Below are 12,804 nucleotides of genomic sequence, written 5' to 3'. Positions count from 1 at the left end.
GCGATATTCGTTCGGAGTGTCTTCAGAGCTTTACATTTTTTCGTCTAATTATTTTTTCTGTTTCAGATATGTCGAGGTAAATTATTTTTTCGATTCTCCTTACCCATAACATTCAATATTTTACTTTCAAATTGTTTAAACAAACGTTATTTTTTGCAATTTTATAAAACAAACATTTTGTAATTTGATTTCCATTCATTTGCTACATTCAACTTGTAATTTGTTCTTATTAATTATAGTTTGATTTGCCGTTCACTTCAGCTTTTTGAACCTATGTCTTGAATCTCATTAAAGACGACATTGTTTTCAACAGATACCAACAAAAACGCCCCAGCCAGCACGTAGTCAAGCTGCTTATGGCAATCAAAACCACCAGCCGTGAGTTGTTCGAGACCATTTTGAATAAGGAGGGACTGCCATCATCAGAGAATAACGCGGATTATAAGGTCCTGAAGAAAGCCTTGATGTACGGATGCCCGGACATAGCAGGAATTCTACTCGATCGTGGCTGCCGAGCGAACAATCAACTCCTCAATGATAACTCGCCTTTGCACCTTGCTGTTTCGAGACGCAACTGCATAAAACTCGTTCGTCAGCTAATCGATTGTGGAGCCAGGGTTGACCAGAAGAATCGCAAGGATGAGACGCCTCTTCACGTTGCTTTCGATTTGGCCGAAGGAAAAGTCGTCGATCTTTTACTTGAACACCATTTAAGGAATCGTTTGACTAATGAGAGCAATCGCATTGGCATGACGTATCTGCATATCGCTGCTAGCAGAAAGAAGTTGGATAACGTGAGGAGACTGGTGGAGGACGGCAAGGCTCTTGTGAATTGTCAGGTATAACTTTGATGTTGTCAAATATTCGTTAGACTTCTTAAATCTTAAACTTGAAATGTATGAAAAATAATTTTCATGTTTATTTAGAATTTATGTCGGGTAATTTTTCAACGTATCAATTTTCAGAATTGCCCATTTACTTTCTCATTTAGTTTTATTACGAACTTTTCTTATGGAAATTCTGCATTACAAATCTGACTATGAGTCATCGCTTGTAAACGAATCTTTGAATGGCATGAAATTTTAATATATTTTAATAATCATGACTAATTAAACGTTCAATTACAGGTTGACAAAAAATCTGCATCACCATACGCCGGTTTCACGCCGTTACACATGGCCGTGGAGTTCAACAATCAAAAGGTAGCGAAGCTGCTACTGCGCAATGGCGCTGATTTGTGGGCCTGTGATTCCCGAGGATCAACACCTCTTCATCTTGCGCTTGAACGTAAGAACGTTAAGATGGTAGAATGTTTGTTCAAATATGACTTCAAAAGAGAGAACTACGTGAATGGGTAAGTTGATTTCACGTTATTAACTTATTAATCTGTAATTTGCAGTAATTTAATCGTATGGAATTCGAGTTGGCTTATTCTTAATTAAAAAATTTAATTTTTACTGGAGAAATAATTTAGATAATTACATGTTTTCTTCGTTCTTAATTCTTTTTCTATGTTTATATATATCGAAAAAATCATTTGAAAATATGTACGAAATACAATTATTTCAAAATTTTTTAATAATAAGGGATCTTGTATATTGAATTTAGACGTCTTTATAATGTTTCATGACTTATTGGGTAATAAATTTGTTATTTTAAGGTGCAGCTTATCACACTTTATGGCAGCATGTATAATCGGAGATCCAACCGTGGTTGCTGACTATCTGATGAACCCAGTGAACAGCAAGACGGCATTGATCAACGAACGTGTCAGCGAATTCTCCGATATGAGCTATCCATTCAAAAACTACACGCCTCTTCACTTCGCTGCTGAATATGGGCGTCAGGATATCGTTCGGCTTTTAATTAACAACGGTGCTCATTGCCGAAAGAACAAACGCAACGGGGTGATGCTGGAACATCTTGCGGATGTGGATGGTTATCATAAAGCTGCCGATTTATTTGTCACGCGCTGCCTGCAACACAGTTGGAGCTTGGATATTAGTTCTTTAAAAATCACCGAAGACGAAAAGCTGGAGGATATAATGATGGTATGTGATGATGATGATGAGTCGGGATATTTTGATGATAGCAGTAGTAATACAAGCGTAAGTTACGACGATACCGACGAAAACCGTATGTCGTATGTTACCGATGATTCGGCCTTTTGGGAGGACGATATTACGGATTATATATTGTAAGATTTTGTGCTTTATTTCCAATGTGTAATATTTAATTTTTATAGGTCAGTAAGTAAACCATGTGAAGTTTATGTATAAATGCCTTTATATAGCGTGTAACATCCAAAGAGTGCATCTTCTAGTCGACTCGTTTATTGCTAGCATGCAGTGATATTAAATATAATACGCGTTCTCTATATGACTTCAATATAGACAAATACGTGTGCGTGTGTAACAACGTGTGCATGAAAATTCCCATTCCATTTATGCGAATCATTAATAAATGTTTTCATTCATCAGATCCTTGTTTGCATATACAATGTATAAGCAATACTAAGTCTCTGTATGAAATAATTTAAAATTTATATTTAGGTTTTCTTGATTTTCTGATCTTTCCGGTTGAATATTTTTACATATATAGACGCGCACGTAAGAACAGAAGTAATGAAGAATCAAAATAAGTTGGTTGAAAATGTTTCGATTCGCCATAAATTGGTATTGAATCGCTACAACTTTGTAAATTATGCCAAAGCTAGTAATAAGATATAATGCGTAATAGGGAATAATTTTGTATCACTGTAATCATCATGTAATCAAGAAAATACTTATTAATTGATTTAAAGTTAAATTTATTTTTATTCACTTTTTCTAATTATATTTTGCGATATATCATGTGAATTTATCGATAATCATTATATATTATCACTGTTTGTTGAAATAAATTAATTTGTTTTTTGATTCTACATGCTTAGATTTTTATTTGAAAAGGAATGCATAAATTATTTTGCTAAACCAGTTTTATGAAAAAAACACAACTTGAAAGTAACACTATGTTTTATTTAAGATAAACACTGAAATACCCTAATACAAGTCACTACAGTTACAAAATACATATACACGCGCATGTGTACTGTTGACATTCAGTTACAATTTATTGTTTTTACAATCAGTTATTTAACAATTAAGAAATTTTTAAATGACAAGTGCTTAATAACTAACATTCACGCATTAATCCGGCTTTTCAGTAAACAGAATCGCCATTATCTCAGGTCGGTTATAATCTTTCGCAATATCTATAGCACAATAGCCATTTAACACGTAATCGTGTTTTATACGGCTATCAACAATTTCACTGAAGAGTACCCCCGCATTTTCGTTGTTTTCCAAGAAGTCAATAACAAATTTCGTCCTCCTCGACGCACACGCTGCCATAAAATGTGATACGCCGTGCCTGTAAATCGAAGAAAAATTGAAGATTCCGTTAATACAAACATTCTTAAATTTAATAAAGTAGCCAAAAATAAAATAAAGTCTTACTTGTTGTATGCGTTACACCGCTTCTGGTCATACTTGAACAAAAGGTCGATCATCTTTGAATTTCCACGCTCGAGTGCGATGTGTATGGGAGTAGAGCCTTCTGCATCAGTCAGGTATATGTCCGCCCCGATCTCAAGGAGGTAGAGAGCAATATCCAGCTTCCCAAACTCTACCGCCATATGCAATGGCGTGCTGCCAGCGTACTGTAAGCTACAATCCTTCGTTATCTGTAACATTTTTTTGTGGTGAATTTAATTAAAATCCGATTGGTCGAATAATATATAGCATATGCATCAAGAAAAAAGTTGTAACTCATTTATCGGATAATTTTACAAGATAACTTGTAGAATAAAAAAAACGAGAAAACTAAACGACTATAAAAGAAATTTACCTGTGCGTTGACATCTGCATTGCCTTCTATCAAAAAGCGCCTAACACATTGTATATTCGTTTTGGCACACGCTATATGCAGATAAGTCAATCCGTGGTCTGTCACTTCATTCCTGAAGCTCTCCATTTGATGCGTGTCAAGAAGTAGTTGAATTACCCGGCCAGATGCTCCTCCATGAAACGCTTTGTGGATCGGCGTCTCGTTGTTTCTATTTCGTTGGCTTAGGCTTGCGTTGCGCTGGAGAATTTTGATCACCAGCGAATAAAATCTTGGCCTGACCACGGCTAGGTGGAGCGGAGAATCTTCCTCAGCTTCAGAAAGGCACACACGGAAATCGTTATCTACTAGAAGATTAGCCATTTGCATACGATTAAAGCGTATGGCTCTCCTCAAGGCGTGGTAATCCATGTCCAATTCCGTTAACGGCAACTGTTGTCTCCTTGAGAGCAGTTTCTTCACGCCCTCAATGTTGTTCTTGCGAATCGCCACGAACAGCTCCAGCCTTAGGTCAGTTGCAGACATCTGAAACAATTATCCGTTGTTTAACAAAATTACATATTTTTGTAATTTAAGTATGAATCTAGGAGACAGTGTCGAAATGTTTGCTTGTAAACAGGTCGACAGAAGACGCGAAGCATGCATAGTGTAGAGCGAAAAAAATTTGTAGCAACGAATTACCTCTTGGGCCATTGTAGTTGAAAATTGCTAAGATTGAAAAACGAAGCAAACACTTGACTTGAAAAAATCGGAAGCAAAAATCGAAATAACAACTCCTTTGCTCAGCTTGGTCTATAGTCCAGTGAACTGTGTAGGATGGCTGTCCGATGTGCTTCATTTATACCCTGGCAAGGGTAGTTTCCCTCCGCTGATGTCCGTCCCTCGAATTTACACTCGGCCAATCAGAACCTGCGATGTAAAAGTGTCCGCCTCTTGCATGGGGCTCCTCTTAATGAGCTTGCTATTATCGTTTAATGATTATTTAGATCGATGAGATAAATCACGGCGCGTCTAATGACCGTCGCTCGGGAAAAATCATGTTAGGCGCCGACGGCACTTTTATTCATTTGTGACCTCTGCTGACAGCATTGTGTCGGCTACCTGGTTTTGACTTTTCAATGTTTTACCTGCTAACATAATTAGGGTACCATAACGATTATCTTACTATTATTGCAGACTCCCTCATTAGTTATTGCCGACTTTTCAAAAGCCAGACATTCTGCCTGCGACAGGAATTTTCCAGTTTAATATATTCTGGCATATTCTGGCATTCTCTGTAAAAATTACATGGTGCTTAATGCCAGGCGTATATGTTAGCGAGCTCACTCCGTTTTATTACACGTTTCATGAAGTATAATTTACAAGTAATCACCAAAGAATGAAGCTGAAGCATTTTTCCAAGAAATTCATTCGCAGGATAAAAATAACAAGATATCTGAGAATAAGAATGTTTTAGATTTCTCTAGAATAAAAATAATGCAGTTGCAAGTAGAATCTAGCAGTAATTCCCATTACTGGAGAAAAATTGCGTTACCACAAAAATTACAAGCGTCTTTGAAGTATAAAGTATACTCGACTATTAAGTCACTTTTACTCATAAAAAAAAACATATTATTGTCATTATTTCAAGCGTACAAAACTTACAATTGCAAATCGCAAATATGGGACGTTGCATTAATATAAATACCAAAATATGGTGCAAATTAAAACATCTCTATAAAAGAATCTATGAAAAGTGTTTTACAAATTTTTCAGTGATTAATTTCTCTTTTATTATGCAAGTCTGTTATCACGAGGATGCGATTTTATTTTCCATGTAATATATAATTTTATATACTTGGATCTTAGATATTATTTCTTTGAAAATCACGGAAGATGAGAAGCTGGAGAACATATTGATAGTATCCGATGACGATGATTTGGGATATTTCAACGATAGTAGTAGTAATGCAAGTGTATGTCCGCAAATTATTTTATTTTAACAAACAGTATTAATACTTAGTAATTATTGATAAATACATAGATAGTTTTTGCACATGATAATATCGAAAAATGTTTAAGTATTATGGATAAAAGTTCGATTTAATTTCGAATCAATCTATTAATAAGTAATTAATAAGTATTTTCTCGTAGCATAATTAAACTTAATATACTATATTCAAATGATTAGAGTGATCTTAGTACAAAATTATACTCTATTACACATTATTTCTTAAAACTAGCTTTAATATAATCAACGAAGATAGACGCTTTTAAAAGAACAGACCTCCTGGGGGCTCAGTCAAGCGGCTACCTATTATGGCCCGTAGTTTTGTTAGGTGATTATTAGATTCAAAGGCCAAAAGTGCTTATTTTTGTATGTTGAAGCCATTGCTCCATGCTTTGTTTAAAAAATGTGTACGTTAAAACATTTATTTATTTACGTGTTGACTTAATGACCTCAAGATTCGCAGGTAGAAAAAGTCGAGCGAGGGTTGAACCCCCGCTGAGTTCCAAGTCAAGCCCGTCAATGCTCTCGACCTTTTCTTCCGAGTTTTTCTACCTGTGCTACCAAAGATCATGTGGGCAATTTATAAATAAACAGCTGTTTTAACGAACAATATTGCGTGAAAGTAACGTAAAATAGTCGCATGTGTGAAAAATAAGAATAATTTTATTTTTTGAATCATAAAAATTGGACTACTTTGACCAAATTTGATAATAATATTCAAAAAGTATTCACGTTTACTTACAGACAGATGTACAAAGAATAATTTGTTAAAAAATCATATGATCATGCATTTGTAAAAATCAGCCTAGTTTAATCAAAGTTTATCCGAGACTACCTATTAGCATGATAAGATAACTCAAAATTGAGTCAATAATTTTTTTTCGACACTCCGTGCGGAAAGTGCGTTTTTCCCGCACGCTCGGCAATAAACGTGCGTTGAAAATCGCACTTTCAGCACGGAGTATAAAAAAATACGGTACGGCACATGTTCGGGAAAGAGTTTCTCGTCTCGCATACCATTCCACCCTCGATGAAGACGACATTATAATCCTCTATGGGTGGAATTTCGGAGATCATGAGATCATGACGGAGAGTGCAAGCATTATTTATTTCCCCAAAGTCAATTACATATTTTAACATTTTGAATGTGAATACTCAAATCAACTTTACAAATTAATAATGCGATGATGAATAGTATTCGGCTTCCGGACTATCAAGCGCGGAGTGTAAAAAAAGTGGATTTTTGTCTTGCGTGTCGTTTTCACTCGACAGAAGCGAGGGTAAACAGCCACACGAGACAAGATTCTACTTTCCCGCACTTGTATCGTAATGTACTATTTCGTCGTATGCTTTTTGCTGAGCGGGCGAAAAAGAAGTATTTGGTGTGAAACTTTCCAGTAGTCCACAATAGATAAAAATAATTCCGGTGGTCCCATCAAAATTGAGAAGGCCAATTCATGTCAATATTGATTCCTATAGGTTTGTATTTATTAATTTCCAGTGGCTATTTGACGAGAGTTGGCACATAGTAACAGCGTGATGTGGTGTTCCCTAAGTAATCTACGTTATAAAAACCATTACGAACTATTAGCTTCAACTCTTACATCCGCGCATTGTACTCTGTAAAAAGCGTGATGTGATCCAAACTGCTGTTGAACTTGTAGTAACGATGTAGTAATCTAAATAACTTGTCAGAGACTGAAGAACTGTTGAACTGCCGATAAACCGCTAAGAAGACCGTTGGCGTGGAGCACGGAACGTGATAAGCCGACAATCTTAATTATTTTTAAAAGAGTTGGGGGTATTGAAGGCTAGCCTATTTGCATGGGTAGGTAGTTGCTTCAGCGCTCTTAACTTTGGATGGAAGGATTTGATGGAGAGAAGAGGTGGTAAAAAAATATCGATTGACCGAGTCTAGGCTCGGTCAGTCATAACATGCGACGTGGTATCCGCTGCTATAGTTTTTGTTCAACTCAACTACATCTTTTGTGTCATCCGCTTTTACACTGACAACTTATATCTCTTTTAAAAAGAAGTTATTCGACACTACCTCTATCGGACCAAATACTGGCTGCAATTTTCCTTCTTTCACAGCCTGACGCCAGTCTGTAGGATTAACACATTATAATTTCCAAGCCATTTCTGGATTGGATAGTACATGCGATATAAATGTGGATAGCAGCAGCTTCTACTAGCATTAACTTCATGGGCTTTTTTTTATTTAACCCTTTTCCTGGTAGAAGAGATATAGCCACGGTGCAGACAAACAAAATTTATTTTAAAGGGTTCCAACCGTCGCTGAATCTGAATCGTAAATATGGGGCAATGCATTAATGGAAATGCCAAAATATTGTGAAAATCGAAAAATCGATGAAAACAAATTGTGAATTGAGTTTTACAAATTTCTGAGTATGTATTCAATTTTTATTTGTCCGTACAAGTCGATAATCCGGTAAAATGTGAAGAATATAATAAAATATATACTTTTTTATAAGGCAGTTAATAACTTATATGAAATAAACGTTGAGTTTACAAAACTACAAATATTTTAATGATCAAGAAAAAAAACAATTATAATTAATGCTCGGCAAATTTGAGTTATTTAAGAATCTTTAAGCTCGAATAAATTTCTCGAGATAAATTTGAATGTAATTATTCGTTTAATTTATAAGTTTGTCTTTTAGAAGACAAAAACAATAGAGTTTCATGTGTCGTCATGCACGTGGCTGAGAAATAGAAATCTCAAGTGATGGACTAGTTAACGGGTCCAGCTGGCGTTGAACAGTGAAAATTATAATTTATCTTTACTGATTACTTATCTGTAAACAGACGTTTTTCGTAATATCTTACTTTTTTTTACAAAATATGGTTTATTATGTTTTTTTTAACGTTAAAGTGAACGAAAATCATTTTTCAAGAGATCATTTTCTTCCTTTTAATCCGTACTTTTATACTAATTTTCGATTACTTTAATGTTCAGAAAAGTAATCGAGACTTTCCAGGACCCTTAATTAAATTAAGACTTCAAAAGAATAAAATGAAAGCATTTATCTAGTACTTCATAATGATATCATTTTTAGAATGATACCTACACGACAGTAAAGAAAACTTGTATTCTACATTGTTTCAAGGTTAGCTGGCCCCCTTAATTATTTCAGACTTGTCCATTTTAAGTATTACAGTGGGAATTTATCGACGTTTTTTTATTAAATCCATTCGATCTAGAAATTGCTACTTTGCACGAAATTCCCGATTTCAGCTCCATCGCGTGTTACGTAGCTACACTACAAGGGAGGGTGGGTAGGCAAAGCGAACTTTACCATTTGATATCTTCTTCATCGACTGTATTGTATAACATTTTGTAATTTTATTTTTTATTTTTGTGCCTCTGGATGCACAGTAAATTATTCATTTTTAGCGTAATAATAGACATTACGTTGTAGATATTCGATATTTTATGCATTTTACGCAAGCTCGATTAGAACAGTGTGTCGAAGTGAATTTCTATATGTAAAATGTCTTTGGTTGTTGCTTTGTAGTAAAGTCCACATTGCTTTATAAAGGACCATGTCAACAATACATACGCGCAGTACATAATTGCTGGCCAAACATCTCGCAGTTCACTCCGAATTCGTAAAATCTCATTGTCAGTCCCCCCGTGTAGATTCTTTGATGGGTCGCGGCGAATGCATGTTGAATGCTTTGGAAATAGCGAAGTGGGATCTAGTCGCGGCTGGCGGAAGACCGCCTGCCAACCCCGTTAATGCGCGCTTCCGCGGTGCGAGCGTTTGTTCTGAAAATTGTTATTGCTCGCGTGCACAGCGACCGCTTAGGCATTGTTATCTATCGCCGCGTATAGCTAAGCTTGATCGTTTTAATATCGCGACAAAAGACAAGATTATTGAATGTTCATGCGCAAACAGGTTCTTTATTAAGGTTCCTAGTTTTTTACTCAAAGATCTTGCACTTATTTTTTAGTGCATTGCATTGACAGAACATGTAATACAAACGCTGGGTCGACAGAGGAAAGTAATAATCAAACTATGTTCCAATTACAAATCACTCATGCGTCTTTATTAACAATCTAATTCTAAAATAAGTACAATTCGTAACATTTAAAACAATATCAATTAAGTTTGAAGATTTTTCATGATAATTTGATGATTTACCCAATTCAAGTTAACCAACAGTTTGAGCAGTATCCTTAAATAGTGTACTACTACTAAAAAGAGCAATAATTATATCAGCTTAAGTAGTTATGTCACTATAACTCAAGTCCCATTTTTTCAGAAATCACAAACTCAATTTCTAAACAATTTGCTTGCCACTTGTACGCCGTCTGTATCTCTATAAATTATCCTGAAAATGAAATAGATAGAATACGTTACTTGTCGACAAAATTATGCAATTATACTTTGCTAGGTGAACTCGAGTTCTGTAATCACCACTGCACGATGTTCCATTTTCCTCCGACAAAGTTTTGTCACCATGCGGCAACTAATGAAAATCTCTCTGCAGAGTATATTTGCCTCGGCAGTTCGGTGATATTTTTGCTTGTCATACGAATCGATGAATATTATATAGTCTTTTATTGACTTTGTATAAATTCGTAGTTGCTGGTCATTTCACGATGCTTTTTCATTAATGCGTATCTTGGCGCGGAAATGGAAGACAACTCGTATAATATCAGCTTCGTCAGAGTGCTCTATAATTTGAAATTACTGGTAATTTTGATATAGCGATTCGGAAAAATTACTCGTGTTTACTGCTTTGACCAATCCAAATAAAAAAAGTACAACAATCTGCTTTACTTTTCTAAAAATCAGTGCGGAACACGCTCTTCTGATTTGCATTCCAAGACTTTCCTACTATGAGTCTGCAGCACGTATGGGCAGGTATTCAAAGTTAACAATACTATGAAGACTTGCAAAAAGTAAAGCGCCCGTAGAATTTAGCAACGATCGTGGATTTCAATAGTTGAGGGGAACTTCTTCCGGTCATAGATAAAATATTGAACTTACGTGACTTGAAATGAGTCTTGGTATCGTTAGAATTGCTTTGATACTGACATCAAATTCATTCGTTGCAAAGTTATCTTGTCGTTCATTTTGGGAACACGTCTCATGACGCACCTGACAGTGTGCTTCTCTTCAGTTTCAACAGTTGGTTCGCGTAGCAGTCGCACCATTATTCGCAGGTCAGTCGTATTATTCGATAGAGTACCCAATGCTGGTTGACTTATGCATTTGTCCACGCTTGTTTTCCAGTCTACGTCGTATCACCACCCACTTACTTATTGTAGCGCTCTATCATTCTATTCTGCCTTCTTCCGTTTCACCTTATATCTTTCGTTAAGTGTCAATAACTATTAGCTGAGCATCACGTGGCTTAGCGAACTGGACGCTGTTTGCGATTTAACAACTTGGCTCCGAACGAATGAGTCGAACAATCATTTGATATTGCGTAATCATAATCTATCATGACCGAAGCAGCAGCCAATGCTGAGATACAATCGCAGAAATCTAGGCGACATACGGGAAATCTTTGATACTTGCACGATGAAGCGTGAAGACGACGCCACCGACATGTTCGCGGAGGTCATCATCTTTGCTCCCCTGCCCAGAGTCAATGAGCAAATTCAGACAGTATATAGTCTTGCGTTCATTGTGCGCGAGCAAGCAAGCAAGGCATTGTCCTCCGTCGTCCCGTCGACGTCGCCCACAGGAACTTGACAATGCTCGCAACTTGGCCAACCCTACCGTAAAAATTTATCTCTCTCTTGACTTGCTACACTGAATAGCCAATCGATTGATAAGTAGACGTCGCGCCCGTTGCTTCTGCTGTCTTTATCTATATCTCCTCCATTTATTTTTAGCCCATCGTTCTATCTCCTCTAGGTAATTTTGTCTTTTGCATTCACTAAATCCATACTTTCAACGTACGTTAATTTATTATTCAATTGAAATTGCACTCGATATAGCGATCGTTCAATGATCGACCCCTTGCTAAAACACAACACTGGTTTGCTTTCACGTGTTGACCATAGATACTCGATGAAACCTAACAATCGGTCTCGAGGGGGGAAAACCTCGCAACGTTTCGACACGCAAGCCCGCAACGCGTCGCTACACGCGTAACTGCCGTCGCGCTAATCCAAAAAGAGAAATGTCTTTTGAGGAGCGTCTGAAAAGCCGCGCGCTTGCGTTTATCTATAAACTCCGTGTATAGAACAGGTGGGATGGGGGCGGGGGGGGGGGGCTTAAGTTTTCCGTACTCGCAACGCTAAGAAGAGCAAAAAGCTGTATATACGCGTACGCTATATATATGTTAGCTTTTGAAAGGTTATGATGAAGCGACGTCAGCGTTTTGTGTGCTGCTGCTGCCTGCTATTGATGAAAAGCGCGCACGCCAGTTTGAAAAGCCGAACCCTCCTTCCCCTGTCCCCCCTCCTTCCAACGACCCGATAGCGATTCATTTTCTGTACGTATTGATAATATTCGGGGAATGCCCTCGCTCGCTCGCGCCATTTACCTCCGCCAGAAGCGCGCGCGCGGCGCGCACAATGCCGACGCTTGATTAATAGGCCGAAAAAGCCCAATGCCTCACTTTCACGCGCGTGCGCCAACGTTTTTGCAGCTTCGGCTCGCGAACGCGGCAACGAAGCTTTCGACGAATAAGACGCCGATTTTGCCGCGAAAGGCGATGACTTTTCCCTTCCGCCACGCCATCCCCTCCCCACCCCCTTTTGCGCGAAGGAATATTTTCGATTTTTTTAAGAGCCTCCTCCCCGAACCCCCGAACCCACCCCCTCTCGTTCGCGTTCCCTTTGTCACGCTTTTCGTTTCAGTTTTATTGTTTTCTTTTTCCTCCTTTCTCCTTCTTACTTTCCTTCCGTCGTTTCATTTTCTTATCCTTCGAATCCATCCTTT

General features: G+C 37.3%; 1 protein-coding gene across 1 annotated transcript; it reads left to right on the top strand.

Annotated features, from left to right (window-relative positions):
* The first annotated feature begins 329 nt into the window (after positions 1–329).
* On the top strand, positions 330–2,398 carry LOC131669335 (ankyrin-3-like). The gene is made up of 3 exons (XM_058944141.1): positions 330–839; positions 1,128–1,354; positions 1,661–2,398. Exons 1-3 carry the CDS (start codon positions 357–359, stop codon positions 2,199–2,201), a joined length of 1,251 nt encoding a protein of 416 aa, XP_058800124.1. The 5' UTR covers positions 330–356; the 3' UTR covers positions 2,202–2,398.
* Positions 2,399–12,804: the final 10,406 nt, after the last annotated feature.

Source organism: Phymastichus coffea, unplaced genomic scaffold, assembly GCF_024137745.1.
Source record: "Phymastichus coffea isolate CEN01 unplaced genomic scaffold, Cenicafe_Pcof_1.1 PCOF00092, whole genome shotgun sequence".
NCBI classification, from domain to species: Eukaryota; Metazoa; Arthropoda; class Insecta; order Hymenoptera; family Eulophidae; genus Phymastichus; species Phymastichus coffea.
The sequence above is the reverse complement of the archived record's forward strand: the minus strand, read 5'-3'. Positions and strand labels throughout refer to the sequence as shown.

Bases quoted from the DNA above. Each gene is read 5' to 3' on its own strand.
- LOC131669335 (XM_058944141.1), top strand. From the start codon at position 357: ATGGCAATCAAAACCACCAGCCGTGAGTTGTTCGAGACCATTTTGAAT. The intron at 840-1,127 runs GTATAACTTTGA...GTTCAATTACAG, and splicing joins AGGCTCTTGTGAATTGTCAG to GTTGACAAAAAATCTGCATC. The intron at 1,355-1,660 runs GTAAGTTGATTT...TGTTATTTTAAG, and splicing joins AGAGAGAACTACGTGAATGG to GTGCAGCTTATCACACTTTA.